We start from the raw sequence: 19,389 nt of genomic DNA, 5'->3' as shown, positions 1-19,389 counted from the left end.
GTACCCACTGTGTCAGCTCTGAAAACTGCTTGTGCCTGTGAAAACATTTCTGTATGTGTTTGCCTTTCTCCTCCACATCCCTTCTAGAGCATGGAAAGTGGTCATAATCAATGCTTAGGAGCTGCACAAGAATGTTTTTTTCAATGCCCCGTATAAACATTACGTCATTAAGAAGATAGAAGATTATAAATACCTGAAACCTCTTCATGGTTGCTCTACTGGAATCCAAAAATATCACATGTAATTTCAGTGATATTTGTTCAATGATTATATTTTAAAAAAAATGCCCCAAGGCTGAGAAGTTGGATGGTAAATTGCAGCTGCAAATTAATTAAAATAATCAAACAAGCCAGCAGCAACTCCCACAGTAAGAGGGTTGCTTATAAAGGCATTGTTAATGGAACATTCGCCATCAGGGGGTTTGCTTGATTCCCTTTTAATAAAATATCTGTGATTACCTGATTAGCTGATCACTGTGCGAAGCATTTTGTTCTTAGTACAGCCATGCGGCCGTGGAGGAGAAGTTTTTTATCAGATAGGATGTGTTTATTTGAAACGTGTAATTGTCTGTTTTTTATTTTTTTCTTTCTATAAAGGAAGCATGATCCAACAAGCCGCTGCCTCCAACATAAGCTGCTTCTCCTCTAGACAGCCTGATATGAGCCAGCTTTCTGGCACACACTTATCTTGGCAGCGTTGCCATAATGATCTGAATAAAGGTAGGAACACGCCAATGGAGATGGGAAAGTAACCTTTAATGGCTACAACTGGTCACAGCCCATTGCGGTGTTCCGCTAGTCATATGCCATAGCGCTAGAATCATGACAACATACCAGCTGTGGTTCTGCCCCCACATGGTATTATTGGGGAAATAAATTGATAATATCTGATGCAGCCAAAATATGATCCACACTTTCAGCTGCTACTCACACAGTTAAGGGCGCTCCTCCTACGGGAAAGCAGCTCTTCTGAACAAAACTTTCCATCAATGTGCTGGAATGCCAATAAACTTGGAAAATGGAAAGAACACATGAAAACTAGACACCTTGTGCATGTAATTGTATATTTATTTCTTTTTAAAGAACACTCCTTAAATGTATTGTAAGTCAATATACAAACTTGGTTTCACAGAATTATAATTCACTAAATAGCACAAAATATAATCCGGGTTGTTGGTTTCTTTTGTGTGTGTGTGTGTGTGTGTGAGTGTGTGAGTGAGTGTGCACACCCAGGCACATGCTGCTGGTGGTAGCGGGAACCCACCACAAGCCCAGGCTCCTACTGACTTCCCTCTGGAGCAAACCTCACCCAGATGGAGACCCTGCTCTGGAAGACTGTGACTTTCTTGCCCTTTAAACTGCTTCTTGAAGATGCCAGTGCCTTCTGCCTAGCTACAAGGGTCCACCTGCTCCTCCATCTGTAGGATGGGGAGAATCTCCTCACAGGGAGTAACCAGCTGCTGGTGTTCAGGCGTGAGGAAGTATCTTCTGCTCCCCTCTGAGCTCACACTGCGTGACCCCTAACTCCCATGCTCAGCTTGGGCAGAGGCACAGCAGACCCTCACAACTGAGGGACTGCTGTGGCTCTGTGTGGCCCAGCTCCCAGCCCAGCATGATGCAGCCATCTGGACCTCACAACCCTGCTTCTGGGGAGGGAGCAGCTGGCCACGCTGAGACATGACCACCCACCTACCTGGGAGCCAGAGGTGCCCCGCCTGCGGGTGGGCTGAGCAGCCGGCACTGATGATGCACTTGTACGTATCTACATGGGGTGGAATGTTTTCCCATAGCTTTTAAAAGGAGTATCTAGATCAACATGTTCACATAAGACCAAATACCTTTAATATATTTATAACTGTTTTATAAAGCTTTGAAAAAACTCACAATAGCACATTGTTTTACTTTAATGCTTTACGGTACTATCAGTTTAAAATCACAATCAGCACTTAAGTTATAGTCAATCCAGCAAACGAGACAAAAAAAAATTACAAGAGTTAAGAACTGACTGATACATCCTTTATCTTTTTTTTTTTAACTAATGCATAAGTGCAGAATAAGATAAGATACTCTAGTTTAAATATCTTGTTTTACAATATACATTTTGTTCTAATTACGCAACAGTAAATCCCATGCTTCACATAGAAAAGCAATCCACAACATTAAGAAAAAAATTTACAATTTATGAAACAAAGTAAATAAATATTAGTATTACAGAATCAGAGCTGTACATAAAAGCTGTTCAGTTTTAATCAATATAAAAATATGTTTTAGTGCAACCTCACATATATTGATGCTGTTTTGCTTTACATCATTTAGATCCAAGTGTCCAAAAAAGGAAAGAAATTACATTTATTACAAAGCAGATACACAAATTCTAAAATATGTACAAATTACTGCTAAAAAAATGCTTATAAGAATATAAGCAAAGTAAAGAAAAGGCACAAACATCTGTACAATTTAAAAGTACCAGACCCAATAAGAATTTCAAATTTAGTTTTGGTCAGGCTCATGATGACTTGTTATTTTATCTAATTCTTTTGATATAACAAAAGTATATATAATAGCAAACTACTGTAACTTAGAACAGGCATGCTGTAAAGTTGAATACTTCTTCTATCACTAGAAAAAAAAAGTGGGGTAAATGTACGGGTGAAAGTCTCCATGCATCTCAGATCAATGTGGCTTGCTCTTCTCAGATGACAGATCTTTTCTTTCCTGTGTGCTTGATGGGGGCTCGCTCCTGCTGTGAAAGCCCAGCTGTCGAATGTCCACAAAGCTCTTGCTGTAAAAGGTGGGATGGGCTAGCGCAGTCTGTGATGTACCAAAACTGTCCTGTTCACCACCGTGCAAGTCAGGATGGGTGGCTGAGGCACAGGCCTGGCCCGGCTCAGATCCACTAAAGTGTTTAATGCTAAAATGTGCACTTTCTGAGGGTTTCTGGTGAGGCTCAGAAGGCCTCTGCGGCTGCTCTGCCCCATGCAGAGCAGCTTCTTCTGTGGCGATTCGCAGGGAGGCTATGGCTTTCGTACAAGTCTGTATGTTCTCCTCCTGCTCCCTCTCCGTCGCTATTATATTGTCCTCGGAAGTGCTCTGTGTCAGCAACAGCAACGGGGAGGAGGACGTGCTGGAGGGAGTGGTGGGGTGCAAGCTGTGCGGAGAGGTACGCTTCTCATGGTGCCTGGGAACACCGCGTGACTCTTGAGTGAGGGTTTCTGTCGGTCCCCTTTGCTTCTCCTCAGAGCCCTCCCTCTGCAGGGCCAGAGTGGACGGAGCATGTAAACCTGAAAGGGCTGCAGGTAGTGAGTGGACCATCTGGATGCCCCCAATTGGCATCATGGGGATGGGTGCTCGGATCTGCTGCTGGGAGTGTAGTGGGAGGTGGCTGAAGACATAATCGCTCGGACCTTCAGGGAACAGGCTAGGCCTGTGGTGCTCCATGGCTCCTTTTTCTCCATACAAGCCGAAGTAAGGCCCCTGAGACAACCCCTTCCTCTGTAACAAAGAAATAACGAAAGAAACATCAGTGCCACCGCTAGCAAAATTCTTGTCAAGCTGCCAAACCACCTATCTGCTTTTCTCTGCAACGCGGCCTCCTGTTCATGCAGCAACTTTCATCCAGATGGATCCCAAAGCGGTTGGAGAACTCCACTAATTACTTATCCAAACAACATAGGAGGTTTTGTTTAACTCAGCCCTACAGGGCTCCTGCCTCTGAGGTGAAATGCAGCAGCTAGTTAAGCGTTCAGCAACACAATGCGGCAATTTAGGTCAGGAAGTAAAGAGCATGATATTCAACTGAAACTGCAGAGAGAATTTGGGGTAGATAGAGTTTCATTCCCCATAACATGTTTGGCCAGGACATCCATCTTACCTTCTGTTTTGGCAAATTGTGCAAATTGTACTGGTGTTGGCAGCCTGTGCTGGGTATCAGGGCTTTGCTGCAAAGAAACGCATGCTGGAATGCTCCCTGTCTGCTACCAATATGGGAAAATCCTGACTGCATGTATAAGCATTCTGTTTGCTGAAAGGTCCTGCTCTGAAGCCCCTGAGAAGTCACTTCCTCCCCTTACTTCCCATCAACCTCACTGACTAAAGGGGATGAGTATTTCCAGGGAGGTTCAAACATCTCTGTGCAAAGAAGACTCAAGTTCTCCTAGTCATTAACACAATGGAGCATCACTTTGGCCTATCTGTAGTGTAAACAATAAATAATAAGAAAAGCACAGGTGTTAACTGTGAGTGAAAGTGATGATTCTGTAGCAGAGACACTCACTCTTAATGGGACTGAGAAGAAGGAGGGATTTTGTAATGGCTAGTAAAAAACAATCTCACTGTACTGAATTTTTCAGTGTTTTCCCATTAGTTTTTCTCTCAATAGAATGAATACCTCCATCTTCACTTAGTATTAAACACATCTTGGGCTTTTGGGTTCCTCCTTTTCTCATTCTTATTTTTAAAATTTCTTTTCCGCTTGATGATTAAGTGGCATTTGTTGTCGAACAGAGAAACAGTGATGACACAAGCACAGGATGACATTTTCATAACTGTACGTGGGATGTGGCCACACGACCCAGGGACACCCATAGGAAATTAAATGAATAAAAATACCCATCTCCGCTCTGCAAATTGATCAAACACCTACTGGTTGCCCCAGAGCTCTGCTACCACCCCCAGCCCTGGCGCAGCAGCTGGGGACTGTGCTGCTACATGCCAACGCACTGCAGTGGCAGCACTTCACTGCTGGGAAACCCTAGTTCTCAAGGCATTTAGCAACCTCTTGATCCCAACCCGGGGAATGGGTTTAGGGAGCAATTAAAGATTCAGTTTCTGTGCTACCCAGCGGCTGAATCTCACTGTGCTCAGATGCTTTGTCCTGTTTAATATAAATCAGTGCTGAGACAGGAAGGGTGACCCATAATCATCAGACTCGAACTTAAATGATGTTATTATTCTGAGAATAATCTAATTCTGGGAATTTTCCTATTCAGAAAGTGAGACACTCAAGTCTCATAAAAGAGAGACTGTCTTAAGAAAGCACAGTGACAGCATGTTGTACTGCTGAATGGGGAAAAATTTACAGAATGAATGATTTGCCAAGCTACAAGGCATAGTTCACCTACTCTGTCAGTCCTTCCTATCACTAACCTCACCACTGCACAATTGCTTGCACCCTATTTTTTTCCCATCTTTCCTCTGTCAACCCGTTTCTCAGTCAGGCTGTTCTCTTGGCTGTTTCCTAAACCACGACATTTATCATTAATGCATCTAATGAGAATCTGGGCCAAGGGAAATAGAGCAAAAGCAACCAAATGAAAAGGAGTGAAACTCGTAGAAGAACAAACCTAGTCACACTCAAATCTCTAATTGAGAAGGACACTGGCTTCACATTTTACCCTGCCACGGTTTCAAAAGAAAGTAGGATGTCAGTCTGCCCTTGTCAGACAGAGGTGGCTAACATGATAGAAACCGCTACACGCCCCAAGATCAGTGCTATCATCCAGTATATGTCTCTCATGCTTAATTTTTACATAGATAGTGACAGTGTGTGCAAGTCCACTGGATGCCTTCCAAACCTGGCTGAGCACACACAGGATTATCTTTAATTCTGGCAGATGAGTTTTGAAGTGGTTGTACCTTTCATGCTATTATTATATCCTTTACAGATATCTAGCATTTTCATACTTACAGATGCACACATGCACATTCATGGGGAAGAGACTCACTATTAGAGGATTTCTCTCCTTTTACCAAATATCCTGACAATTCAAAGACTTTATTCTGTTTACAATATTAGATTCCAACACTGCCTGCAGTGCAGAAAGTCACAGTATGGTTTTGCTATATACTCAGAAGGATTCCTGTAATTTCAGTGAGATGAACTCCTCTCTTTGTCAGGCAAGGAGGACCCATTCCATTTTCTATTAGTACTCATTTGTAGCAGTTAAGCATATTTCCCCCCCAACATAATTTTCCAAACAATAGTCTTAAGAGCTTTTCAGTAGACTTTCTAGCCTGGTCATAAAGATAGACTTCCACAACACATCCCTGTGCGAGGCCATATCCAACTTCACATATGTCCCAGAACGCCCTAACAGACAAGACAGGGTTTACCCTGTATCTGGTGCATTATCCAAAACAGGCTATCAGGAATTAAGAGGAAGATCACATTTCAAAGCCAAACACCCTTCACAGATATCCTTCTGGCAGCCCCAGATCCCCTCAGACCACAGCTTGCAAAAAGATGGTGGGTGAAAAAAAAATCACTGTGATTACCGTATCTTAAAGTACTCGTGACTTTTTAAAGTTAAAAAACAGAAAATAATGAGCTCAATGGGGAAATTCAATAACAGAGGACATCATTACCATGTGCCTTCTAAAAGACAGATGCTTAATGCTGTGACTACAAATCTACGTGGACTTCGGTTTCAGGATCAAGCCAATTTGCAGTCCTACTGAGAATGCACTACTGCAGACAACGTATGCATACATGGACCTACTTACAGTTCACCTTTAGGATTTTTATGCTAGCTTTCTGTACAGGAATGCATTTCACTCAAGATGATAAAGTATTCAGAGCTCAGGAAGGGATTTAATATCCATATGTCTGGGATGATCAAAGGACATTAGGTCCTAAAGATTTTCAAGTGGTGGTGCCTAATTCCCTTCAGCCCTTCTGAATATATCAAGACAGGCTTCTGACATCAAAATGAAGGAAAGGTGAAACAAAACAGCAATTTAAGCAGGTAAACTCATATCAATAAAGCACACTGCACTAAATTCTTATTTTCAGAAAATGCTTGTGAAAACTGTCAATGGGGGGAAAATGAACTAACTCCTAGAAGCTAAAATAGTTGCTAGGGATAGGTATGCTCTGCTAACAACAAGCTTCATGACTTAAAGAGGCAAAAGTTCTCATCTATATGAGGAAGTAATGGGGTGTACTAGAAGTGAGGAAAAGCAGGAGTGGAATGCAACTGTTGATGATGAAACTGATGTTCACAGTATATGTATTGTCAGGTTGGAAAGGACAGTTACTCTGGACTAATCCTGTAATCTCTTATTCACTTGAATTCCCACTCACAGTTAAGTACACCTGATGCACTCCTTGAGCATATTCTCCAGTTTAATGTCATCTGAAAATAATTCAGCTCACTTATTCTAAGAATGCTCCTCAATGTGAGTCAAAGCACAATAAATGTGACAATACAGACATTCACCTCCAAAGCACACTCCTGATCCAAACTAAAAGGGGGTAATAGAGATGCACTCAAGCTGAACAAAAACAGCCATTCCATCTCTCCTCCTTCTGGCAGGTCTAGGATAAAATAACTAGAGAAAAGAATCAGAGCCTTTTTGATAACAGTGCCAGACTGCTTATAAATAAAAAAAAACCTCTGGCATTGACAGAGGATCCCAAGAGAGATCCTTAGAGAGGTGACTTGCCTTTCAATTTAAACAACAATTTAACTTGCCAAAACTAAAGGTGCACTAGCTTCAGTCTACTTTGGAAAGAGTATCCTATTGCAAGAGCGCATCTTGTTATTAACCACCCAAAGGAAAAAATATAAATGTCTGTATTATTATTTCTTTTCTTATGCTCTTTTCCACTGCATAAAGAAATAATTTGAACTGTTTTCAACATGGTACTTCCAATACCAGAACACTTCCCTAGCTCTCTGCACAGCACCACCAAAGAGCATAAACATTGAAGGGGAAGAAACATGAAGGGGAACCAGATCACCCCTGACCAAAGAGTCTAGAGCAAATATGTAAATTAATTGCAGGGAAAAAGAAATAAAACTGGCTTTTGGGTTTTCTTTGGTTTTTTTTCCTGGTTACTTCAGGCACCAGAAGTACAAAAATGCTCTAATTTCTGCAAGGGTTGGGAATCTAATGCAGCTCTGAAACAGGAAGCAGCACTGTAAGCTGGCACCTGCATCACTGATGCAGTTGCAAATTATGTTCTTATTTGCTGGATTTCACTTCTCTGAAAGTGAAAACAGTCTTTATTCCTTTTTCTTTTCTAACAGTTTTCAAGCTCAGGTGTTATCTGTCTTCCCACACACTGAGTGCATTAACATGCATTTCACTTCAACTCATCTTCTGATGGCTAAAGTATATCGCCTAGAAAGACATACAAGAGATGAAGAATCCATCTTTCCTTCCTCACAGTGTTTGTTAGATGGATGGTCATCCTCATCTCTAATTTCCTCATTTAAATTTGACCTGCTCTGCTTCAAGTGACACCTATGTTCAAGGTGCAGTGATTATACTGAGATTTGAGTTTCTGTCTAAAAATCAACATGAAATTGATTTAAAAATGCTTTCTTGTAGGACAAATGCCTGATCCTACATCAAAAATAAGGTAAGTGTAAAGAGCCCATCTGGTATGGTGAAGAGCAATTTTCCAACGAAGGAGCTAAGGGTGCTAAAAGAGTCCTTAGGAAGTGCTAAACGCCTTGCTGGAAGGTGTGTATAACACACAAGGCAAATATTACAGCAAGAACTGTCACACTGCCAAAGTATGACTGTTCCATACCCTTTTGCCAGCATCCCCACACATCCAAGGTCTCTACTACAGGATGCCAGTGGAAATGTCTCATGGAGGACACTAGAACTTGGACTCTCTGTACAGTGTTAGCTGTAGTGTCCCACATAATTCCTTGAATTTGATACCATGCCTTTATGGCTCTTAAACTGATGGTTATTTATCTTTTCTTGTATGCCTCCTTGCTTTGCTGGTGAGGCTGGTGGCTGGCTTTGCATTGTCTCTCATCTCTGCAGAGATTGTGTCTGTGAAACTGCAGCAGGGTTTCAACATACCCTTCCCTCAGGACAGCTCAGGAAGCCCCCCATCTCCACTGCTCTCCCCAACAACTTAGCAAACCATGGCATCATGATGAGGGAGTGAGACCAGGTGAGAGGTGAGGAAGATGTGGCTGGGGCAAGCAGTTGGTGAAAGAGAGATGGAGCAGGCTCTGGCCAAGGGCAGGAGAGGCTCTACAATGGGCTGCTGGGACTTATGTTACTTTCACTTATGTACAGAGTCATTCAATACATCAGCTTTCCCTAATTCTTCTGAAAAGCCAGAAAGACTTTTGGATCTGTCTGGCTGGTGCTTCTCAGCACTGTCTGTGTCTCCAGCCACCTCTGCCCTGATGCAATAACAAACCCACCCAAGCCCACCTTCCCCTGCTTGGCTCAGCAGAGAAATTTGCACTAGAGCTCTAGAGATACTAATTTTATAAGCTCAGGGTTCCATTGCTCTTCCCTATATAGAGAAGAACTGTGACTACACAAACAGCCAAGACTGGTGATGAATAGGAGGGCAGGACAGTCTCGCCTGACGTGGTGGCAGCCTGCAACAGCTCACTCAAGCTGAATCCACGCTGCCCAGAAAAGCACACAGTGAGAGGGTAGCAGCAGTAGCAAATACGATGAAGGAAATATATGACATAAATAAAAATTAAAATAAATAAATAAATAAATAAATAAAGCACTCACAGAGCAAGGCCATTCCCTAACTCTAAAGATCAAATTTATTTGTGGATGGAGCTTTGTGAATGCTAGGGCCTGTCAAAAATGCCAGGTCAGCAGTTTCTGAGTGCTTATTTACTGAAACAGAGAAGCACAAACAGCAGCTGTGCAAGTTTTGTATATTTTCTTTTCCACCTAGACAGTGGTGTCCCTGCCAAAAGAGACAGTTGTGATGGTGCTTTCTGCTAGGTATACAGTTGTCTGCTCCTGTCACACAATATTATTTACACTCCAGACACAGAATCCTGTTTTAGATGGGCACCCTGCTTTTTCAAGGATTTCCATTTACTTTAGTTTTTATTGCATTAAGCAATAAATCAGCAATGGGCAACATACTGAAGTACCAAGGTCTTGAGCCCCGATCTGGTTTTGATTCCATCTGACAGTATGGGAGGTAAAAGATTTTACAGCGCAGTAACAAGTCTCATACACCATGTAAGCTCCCTGGGCCATTTAAAGATAAAGATGGGGCAGTTAATGTAAGCCAGCCTAATTTCATTGAAGTAAATGGAGCTACTCTGATGTGTACCAAGTGAAGATCCAACCCTCTGGCTGACTATACTGTGTCTAACTGAATCAGCATCCTGACTCAGTCTCTATTTATTGCGAAAGTCCTGTATTCACTCCAGGACTTCCCCCTCAAGTTCAAAGCTTTGTTTTTCTACTAAACGGCAAAGTTCTTCAAAATACTATGCACAGTTTAAGCAAGAACAATGTTTTTGACAAAAGAAATAAATATTCTTTCATACTTACTGAATGCCCCACTGGAATAGATTCAGACTGCAAATATTGACCCATAGACAACGCTGGATTATGGTATAAGCCCCTCCTGGGAGATGTTGCTCTAACCGAGGCCATGTATCTCCTCTCTCGCCTAGGGGACAAATCTCTTCTAACAGATGCATCTTTCCCTGGTGACATTGGTCTCCTTGGTGATAGGTGACGTCTTGGTGAAACGTCCCGTCTTGGTGATAACTCTCTCCTCAGCACAGCCTCCTTCCGTGGAGAAAGGTGCCTCATGGGTGAAATATCTCTCCGGGGTGACAAATGCCTTCTTGGTGACAAATCTCCTTTTGGCATTAAATACCTCTTTGGTGAGTTATCTCTATATGGTGAAGAATCATAGCCAGGGGACGACTGCTGACTGGAAGGTGAGAGGTCCCTTGGAGACGAATTGGGGTCTAAGGAAAGCATGCAGTCCTCATCCATGCAGCTAGGTATGTCTAACCTGTCTTTGTCGGGCTCTGAATCGGTGCTCTTACTCTGGAAAAACCTCTGGTATTCTGTCATCTGTGAATCTTCGCTTGATGTTACAAGCTGAGTAACCTGAATGCTAGGTAAAGTGACCAAGTAACTGATGAGGGAGGAGTGTCCCACAGAAAGGGAGCCCTCGGGGGAAGCCCCCTGCGATGCCCCAGCTGAGTTCACTGACAGGGAGGAGAACTGAGGGGGCTGAGGGCTAGTGCTTCTCGATCTGGTTTTTGGTGTTGAGTCTCCCTGAGTATCATCAAAGTCATCCTCATCTTCATCATCTTCATCATTGTCATCACCATCCTCACCATCTGACTCCTCTGCATCAGAAAACTGATGCTCTGCTGACAGGCCTGCCAGGTTGCTACTCTTCTCTGCCTCCTGCTGCATGTCCTCCATGTTTTCTGAAACAGCCACAGCAAATCAAAATGGTAAGCATATGCCACACTTCTTCTGTCACACTCAGTCCCTACCAAGAACACCTAGTGCCATTGCTGGATGATCTTCATCTGCAATGGCTAAATAAAGCCATTCTCAACAGTCTCAAAATGTATTTTGTTCGTATATACAAACCTTAAAACTATATCCCCAAATTCAATCCTGTGAAAATGAAAGCATACAAAGAAAATTCACCCTACCCACCTTGTAACTTCATGGAATGTTACCATCTCTCATAACTGAATTGAAAATATTTGGTACTTTGTATGAGACAGATGACACATTTCTATTTCGAGCTCCTTCTGATGTATCATAAAAAAACATATCTTAGACAAACAGATCAGATTTATTTTTTATACTTCCTGTTTGCTAGATGCTTCATAATTAAAAAATGCCCAAAATACTCTCAATACATTTTCCCATGCCAGGCACTGTGCTAAAGTGCAGTGAGTCATTTGCATACTCCAGAGGCCATTCCAACTAAATTAAATCATTCTGACATACCTGCTTCTTCAGTTTCAGCATCATCTACAGATGTCATTGATACTCCAAGCTCCAGGCATTTTTTCATGTGTGCTTTAGACTTCATATGTTTTGTCAGATTTCCTATGGATCAGAGATGAATCTAATTAACTGACAACAGCAAAGATCACTTTCAAAGTGGGGTTTTGGTGTATAACTCAGTTATCCTGCGGATATCCTGTTTTCAGTTTAAAAACAAACAACAACAATGCAACAGACAAGGCTGAACTCATCTGGCCCATTGCCCAGAGCCTGTTTTAATGAGAACGGGCTTTCATATCCTCAAAACAAAACAAAACAAAACAAAACAACAAAAACAAAAAACCCCAAGAAACTCCAAACCAAATATATTCAGGCCTGAGAGGTACATAGGCACCTGTCCACTTTTCCATATGACATTTAGGTGTGTCAGAAAACTCAAAAACTCACTTTTGGCAGTTATTTATCCCTGGTCTTAGTGTCTGTGATAACTATATACTGCCTGGACATTGACAGAACACCAGTGCGCTGTAGTTCAGGGTTCAGTCAGAGTTTCACAGTAGCACTCTCAAGCTAAACACTTTCCCACTTACTTCCCATATGAGCTCCAAACATTTAGTGCCCTGAAGGCATTTGCTGAACCAGCAGTATCCCACAAAAAGACACTTTTGCCTGATTTCTCAGTGCAAGTTTACTGTCTGGTTGCAACCTCTGACCAGAGAGGAGCTGTACTCAGAGCACACACCTGGGATGTGGTAAATCCAAGTTCAGCTCCCTGCTTTGGAGTATGGATCTGAACCAGACACAGCAGGGATTTGAAATCAGATCTCCCATTCCCAGGAGGGAGCAATCTAACACTAGATTATTGACTTTCTGGAGTGTCTGTCTTGGTCTGTTTTTTTCACAGCTAAGACAAGTGGATTGAGACTGGCCTCAGGAGACATTCCATAGCAAAGAATCCTGGGCACAAAAAGCACAAGCCAGAGAAATGAGAATATCACTCTAATCCATTAGCTACTTTAGTCACATCTGCAACAGACAACTGGGAATGTGCCAACCCAGACACGGCACTTCTTAGTTCAAGGAAAAGCACTCCGTGAGTATACGTATGCTGCTTTTGGGATCCTGACCAGTGTCTCCAGATGGCAGGAATGATGCATCACTCTCTCAGATAGCAGAGGTGTGCTTGGAAGCTCACAAGCTCATTTTCTCTTATTTTCAGACCTAGGTAGTTCATGTAATTCCCTTCTCAGTAAGTTTCTTACAGTGTCTGTGTACTGCATGAAAAATCTAAATCAGCCTCTGATGCTTCTATGTGGCTAAATGCTTTGAAGGTCTGTCCCCAACTGTCCTCAGCAAAATAGCAACAATACTTATGAGGATGACAACTGCCCATGAGCAGCAACACACCAGTTAAACATTTCTTGCACTTTGAAGGCTTAGTTTCTTCCTACTCATCCCTCTCTTGTGCAACAGCACACCACCTCCTCCCTGTTTCTTCTTTGCCAGAAATGCCAGCCTCAGCAAGCAATTTCACATTTATTTCCATGCCATCTCTTCTGCCTGGAATATCCTCTCTGAACAGAGCTCCAAAACCACAATCCTCCCTTTAAGACTCTCCTGATGACCCATTTTTCCTGCAATGTCAGATGTAAATAGTGATTTGAGAACAGCTCCCCAAATAGACCACAGGGACTACCACAAAGCAGCTCCTTCTCTTTGTCTCTACACCCCCATCAAAGTTCTCATCTTAAACTAGATTGATGGGTCTACTGCCATCCAGGAGCTATGCCCATCTTTGGTAGAGGAAGAAGTGTTGGAGTCATGGAAACTATTATAATCCTCATTCCTCAACACAGTCATGAAGTTGCACTGAGATCTCAGTAGAAATTTATTTTAGCTTCTTCTCCTTCAAGTAAATTTAGTACAATAGGATCAGAACCAATTTCCCTTCACGGTCAGAAACTGAGAATGTAAGGCTCATTTGGACAGTGCTACAAACAAATGCTACCACAGAAGAGGGTTTTTCTTCTTTTAAGGGGACAGTTGCCCGGTAAATCCTAATTCCAAAGAATATCATTATCTATGGCCATTGGGTGACAAATGAAAGCTTTTTCCTGTGCTGATAAATACATGTGAACACAGGATATCCGATCTCTATTACTAATTAATGCTGCAGTGGATGGAGTGGCCCATCTGGGAGACATACATTAATTATAAACTTGAAACCGACCTCCTGCAAAGCATGTGAAGGCATGTTTTCCTCACTAGCTGATGCTCTGCTTCTACTTTATGTCACAATAAGTGTACTAGTCTAGTAGCATTTGAGCACTGTTGCAGTTAAAATTTGTACCACGTAACAACTTTGGCAGAAAGTATTGTTTGTGAGGGCACTTCTTAAGCTACCATATTTTATCTCCAGTAAGCTGGACCGGTTAAAGCCCACAGCTCTTAATGAAGCTATCCAATGAGTCTCTAAGTCTCACAATATCCCTGGATAAATTCAAGAGAAAAGAACAATCTCTGTCACAGAGTCCTGTATCCATAAACATATTCATTTTTTTCGAAGAAAATTCTTTCCTTCACTGCAAAGAATGCTTGGATCCCAGATGGCAAAATATCTCAGGATTTGTTTGTGAAGTGGCAACAGTTCAGAAAAAAGGGTCAAGTACCTTTAGTTTTGAAGGCAAAATTGCACAACTTGCATACATAAGGCCGGACGTCAGTATGAGTGCGGATATGTTTTTTGAGCATGCTTGGCTTTTTGCAGCGAATTCCACATTCTTCACAAATATACTTTCCTCGGCCACGTCCTCTGACATAGACATAATCCTCATTTGATTTATACCTGTTGAAAGAGATTAAGTATTTATATCATATAGACTCTAGATCACATGCAGGCACAAACATCACCTCTATGCACTCAATCCTGGTTTTATATCGATCTTATCACAAAACTGCCACAGAAGTCCATGTGAGCTGCTGAATTTTCAAGCTGAAGCTCACAATGTATTCCACTTTCACAGGGAATGCACTGGTCTCATTGTTTGTGTATCTTAGTTATTTTTTAACAATGTGCGAACAAAGAGCTGTGGTATGGGTATACTACCAACACCTTGTTAGGAAACAGATTAGCCACCATTCCTGTAGACAAAGCTCAGCCTCTTATATGAATCTGCAGATTGGGTTCATTTCATCTATCTGTGCTCTTGGACCATGTGGGCATCTACCACCACTGAAAACAGAGCCCTTTCGTGGTATCATTAATATGCCTTGTTTAAATGTATTTATCTGATTTAGCCCTTGGGATAAGATAAATCACATCCTGCAAATGCCCATTTTCCCCTATTAAGCATAAAGGGAATGCAGATGACTAGCAAGAATGTATGTATTCACACTACTCATGTCTGAAGTTCCCAAAGATGGATCTCACTCTAAGGAACACTGTGTTGAGCTCGTGAAGGTACGTGCTACTCTAGAAACAACATGGGAAACTTTCAACCTGCTTATTTAGCAGAACACTGTAAAAGGAATTTTTCTTGGCACACATGTAAGCATTCAGTGCTATTTTTGCAGATTACATTATTTGTTAGCTAAGAATTAAGATACGCAAATCAATATAAAGCTGCACATTTCATTTACTATTACGATAAACTTGTAATACTGAAACCTAAAAGAGTTGCCCCAGCTGTTTTAAGGCTTGACGTTACTGGGCATTCCCCAGAGGGACAACTTCATCCTCAGGACACTGAGTATTCAGAAATTGCAAGAACCAAGAAATCATAATTTTTTATTCCTTTTTCCTCTACTGCCCTCTCCCTAAACAGCACAAAGTACTTTCAGTCACACTGTGGATGCAAAACCCACAAACCATCACTGGCACTGACAGTCAGTACTTTAGATAAATAAAGGATTGTGCAAAAGGCTCTGCTAATGTGATGATAACTCTACAAGAAGCAAGTGGCAATTTGGAGGGTTAGTGAAACATTTCTCAAGTCTGCTTTTCTTAGACGAACACTCCTGTGCGTTCAACAGTATCACCAGCAATATAAATACTGAAGCTATCTTAAAAATGCATAAAACACTGCCTTGTTCTCATAACTGTTGTACCACCTACTGAAAACATCAACTCCTCTTTCAAATATGGAAGCTTAATTTTTTTCATCTCCTTTCTAATGAAGTTGACTCTCTCCCTTTTCCATCATTGTCCATAGCACTACCTGTATAGTTAAATGATCTTTCCAGCAGTTTTGGATGTACAGCATTTCTGAGATTCTTCTTTTCTGTCCATCTCAATTCCCAGGTTCTCCTTTGTTCTAACATGCTAACAACTCCTAGCCATCCCTCTATTCATTACTTCATCAGCCACCTTCAGGCCTTCTCCCACAGACAGGACAAATGTCCAGTATTGCTTGGAAGACTGCCATCTTCTTTTCCTCATTCCTTACAGTCTAATTTTGCCAGGATGGAGTCTATTAAATCATCCGATTGATACTGATAAGAAAAATGCTGTGTTTCATCTACTTTTCTGTTGCTTCATCTCTGCTGCTCTTCTGCCTGACCTCACTCCACCAGCTTCTGTCACCTCTCAGATCCCCCTGGGCACAAAGTCAATTAGACAAGAGCCATCTCTTTGTCATGTACACACAGCTCTTGACCACAATTGATCTTGACTCTCTAAGAATGCCCCACCAGAACAACTGTAACAAAAACGACACATATAAATTGGACATGCAAATATGGCCCAGTCCTAATGCTGAATGACAGGAAGTTTGAATCAACAGTAAATACCTTTCTTAGCACCCAGAAATTCTCTCAGATCTTTCAGCAGTTTCCCCTTTCCCACTACATAACCTTCGTGTGACTATGGTCACTAGTGCCGAGTTTGATTTTAATGAGGTACTAGAGTTAAAAGTATTCATAAGATTTGGAGTCATGAAATGTCTAACTGAAATGCTATTTTATTGGGGATTTTCAATGATCTATGTCTATTACTGATAGATATAAAGGAGCAAACATAGCAAACATATGCAAAGTGCACATTATTGCTGTAAACTGATAATGGAATTAAGCAAGATGTCAGATGAGTGGGAACATTTGCTCTATCCCTCCTTTCTCTCAGCTTCACACCATAAGTAACTAACAGTACCGTAGCAAGTACTGAACCTAAAATTGCTGACTTTTTCTCATATCCCACCAGGGCTCTGCAGTCACAGTTGATGGAAAGCAGATATTGTGAATCAAATCATTTCATTTGAATCAAGCCACCTGCCAGAGGTGATAATATTGTTGGTAGGTGCCTACTTCAAAACCCCTTCTGCTGCACTGCTTACAAACTGCTGTTGACTGGCTTTAGTGCGTTAAGTGATGTGCTCTGACATCTGCTTTTCTGCTGCACTCCATTCATTCTGTTGTTTCAGCTTCTCACTGACTCCCAGCCCTATCTAACTCACTTTTAGTCTACTTGCCATACAAGCACTCTGCTGCCCTGGCACAGAGCAGCTGCATGACCGCACTTTCCTGTATAACAGACAGACTTTCCCAGAAACTGAAAACTGTGATGACTGCAGATCTTCCTCAGCTGTGAATTCTGAATTGCTTTCTCCGCATTTACTGTACAAAAATAACCAAGAAACCTAAACAAATCCACACTTCAGAACAAACGAAAAATGAATGAAAATACCCTGCCACGTGTGCTTATTTGTCTAGGGGAGAGAAGATGAAACAAACACAACAGACATCTTCTGTATAGTTCAGTGCATTACTTATGTGCTCAGGTGATGCAAATATGAGCTTGATGAAAGAAGAAGAGAACAGAGTAGAAGACAAAAGCTCAATTAACAGCCAAGAGCAAGCAAGCATGAAAACCCACTCATCTTAAAAAGCCAGTTTTCAGAAGTCATAAGCAAAAACCCAAAGAAGAGGACAAACTGTTTAGTCAGGACAGAAAATAATAAATGTCAGGGGTATTATATGTAAAGAATATTAGATCTGCCCAAAAGAACATATTAACAAAATCAAAATAATGAAAATAATAAATGCCCTTCCACAAACAATTTAGGTGAAATGTACTTTAAAATGTTAATCTATAAGGAAAGTGTGGACTGTATCACCTTATTCACATGCAGAAGGCTACATACAAAAGCCACATACACATATTAGAGAAGTACACTGCACCAATCATTTGCTCCCTCCCAGTTCCATAAATTAATGTGCACATCAAGTTTCTTTCATTTTGTTCTGTTCCAAGAAAGGATAATAAACATAGCCAAGTAATACTAGGAGATATACCTAACTGACACGTGAAATTTATGCCTTTACACAAATAGTTTCACAGACCTTATTGGTGTACAGGGAAACTTAAGATAGTGTGAATAATACACAAAGTTTTCACAAAGAAGGTGTTAGACTGTAGAGGAGTTTTATAGAGTGATCTGTTGCAGCTTGCACTGATCCAAATCCCCTACAAGTTGCTTTTCTTAACACACTTGTCCTTCCAACTTCTCATCATGTAGCTTACATCAGCGCAAACTGTCTTCAGCTGAGCAATCCAAATTCAGAGTGGGAAGCTTGCAAATCTTATACTTCAAAGTGGGTGTGAATTCAAGTAATAGCATTTTAAATTTCTTAAAAACTTCAGCTCATCCCTAAATTTGGATCACTCTGATGTAGCCAACATACTGACTTGGGTACTAGAACAATGTACAGCCACATTCAGGCTCTGTGCGTGGGCCAGCATACCAACTATAATGTTCAAAATAACATTTTCAGTCTTTCAAGTAAGATGTAGGCTATACCCTTTCATTATTGCAGACAAGAAATAAATGGAAAGTTGTCCTTATGGAAGCTATTAAATAACTGTATAGAAAATAACAAAATCTTAACTGTGTATTTCTTTAATTATGATTGAAAGAACAAAGATGTCAATACAGAGTGAGCATTCTCACAAGGATGTAAAAAATTGTCCTACCAGAACTAAGTATATAGATATCCTGTAGTTTAACTCTGACATACATGTCAAGTGTTTATTACACGAAAAAGCCTGGGTCCTACAATACACAGCTGAAATACAGACTGTTTACATCCCAGTTCATTCACATTCATTTTCAACTCTATTTAAAACAACAGGCTGAGCTTAGAAATTTCCAGTTGCATTTTCTTACCCTCCTTCAAAGATTTTAATTCGTATCGGCTCAGTTTGTTTGGATGTAACGTCTTTATCTCCATGAATGTCTCCTTTTACTCTTTCTTTTATAATATTCCCCACTACTTTCTTCTCAAGCTTGCTGCCAAACAAGAAGAATGGCTCGTGTTTCATCTGCAGAACAAAGTCAAGGAATGGTGTTACTTCTGGAACACACCATAAATGCACGCTTTATTTCAAGTACTTTTAACATTCCAGGTCAAAGCCAAAATTTCACTGGTGCAACTCTAGACAACAAATTAATTTGTCCCACTCAGTTTGATGGAGAATAAGACAGGGGGTAACCTGGATACATTTTTATGTGAGTCTGGAAAGAAAATAAAGCACCATATCTTTCCTCAGGAGGGAAAAAAATATATATTTAAAAATCATGGAAAATAGAGATGGAAAAGCCTTAGAAAGTAATTTATTGCCATTACAGAATTTTCCCTGGCACTATTATCTAATGCTTAGTCCACA

At 41.2% G+C, this 19,389-nt stretch overlaps 1 protein-coding gene across 18 annotated transcripts in view; it reads right to left on the bottom strand.

The window, feature by feature from the left end:
* Positions 1-1,049: 1,049 nt before the first annotated feature.
* Positions 1,050-19,389, bottom strand: part of HIVEP2 (HIVEP zinc finger 2) — a 124,933-nt gene continuing 106,593 nt past the window's right edge. For 17 of the 18 annotated variants that reach the window (XM_015858319.3, XM_015858312.3, XM_015858316.3 and 14 more), the window contains 5 exons: positions 18,890-19,044; positions 14,399-14,574; positions 11,730-11,831; positions 10,290-11,191; positions 1,050-3,491 (listed from right to left, as the gene is read on the bottom strand). In XM_015858319.3, the coding sequence (XP_015713805.2) occupies positions 2,673-3,491; positions 10,290-11,191; positions 11,730-11,831; positions 14,399-14,574; positions 18,890-19,044 (2,154 nt within the window). In that variant the 3' untranslated portion in view covers positions 1,050-2,672. Of the gene's footprint in view, positions 3,492-10,289; positions 11,192-11,729; positions 11,832-14,398; positions 14,575-18,889; positions 19,045-19,389 lie in introns of those variants that run through there. The other variant, XM_085543507.1, reaches the window with a different exon arrangement.

This window comes from Coturnix japonica, chromosome 3 (assembly GCF_054131305.1).
Source record: "Coturnix japonica strain WE chromosome 3, WE-NBRP24, whole genome shotgun sequence".
Classification (NCBI taxonomy): Eukaryota; Metazoa; Chordata; class Aves; order Galliformes; family Phasianidae; genus Coturnix; species Coturnix japonica.
The sequence above is the reverse complement of the archived record's forward strand: the minus strand, read 5'-3'. Positions and strand labels throughout refer to the sequence as shown.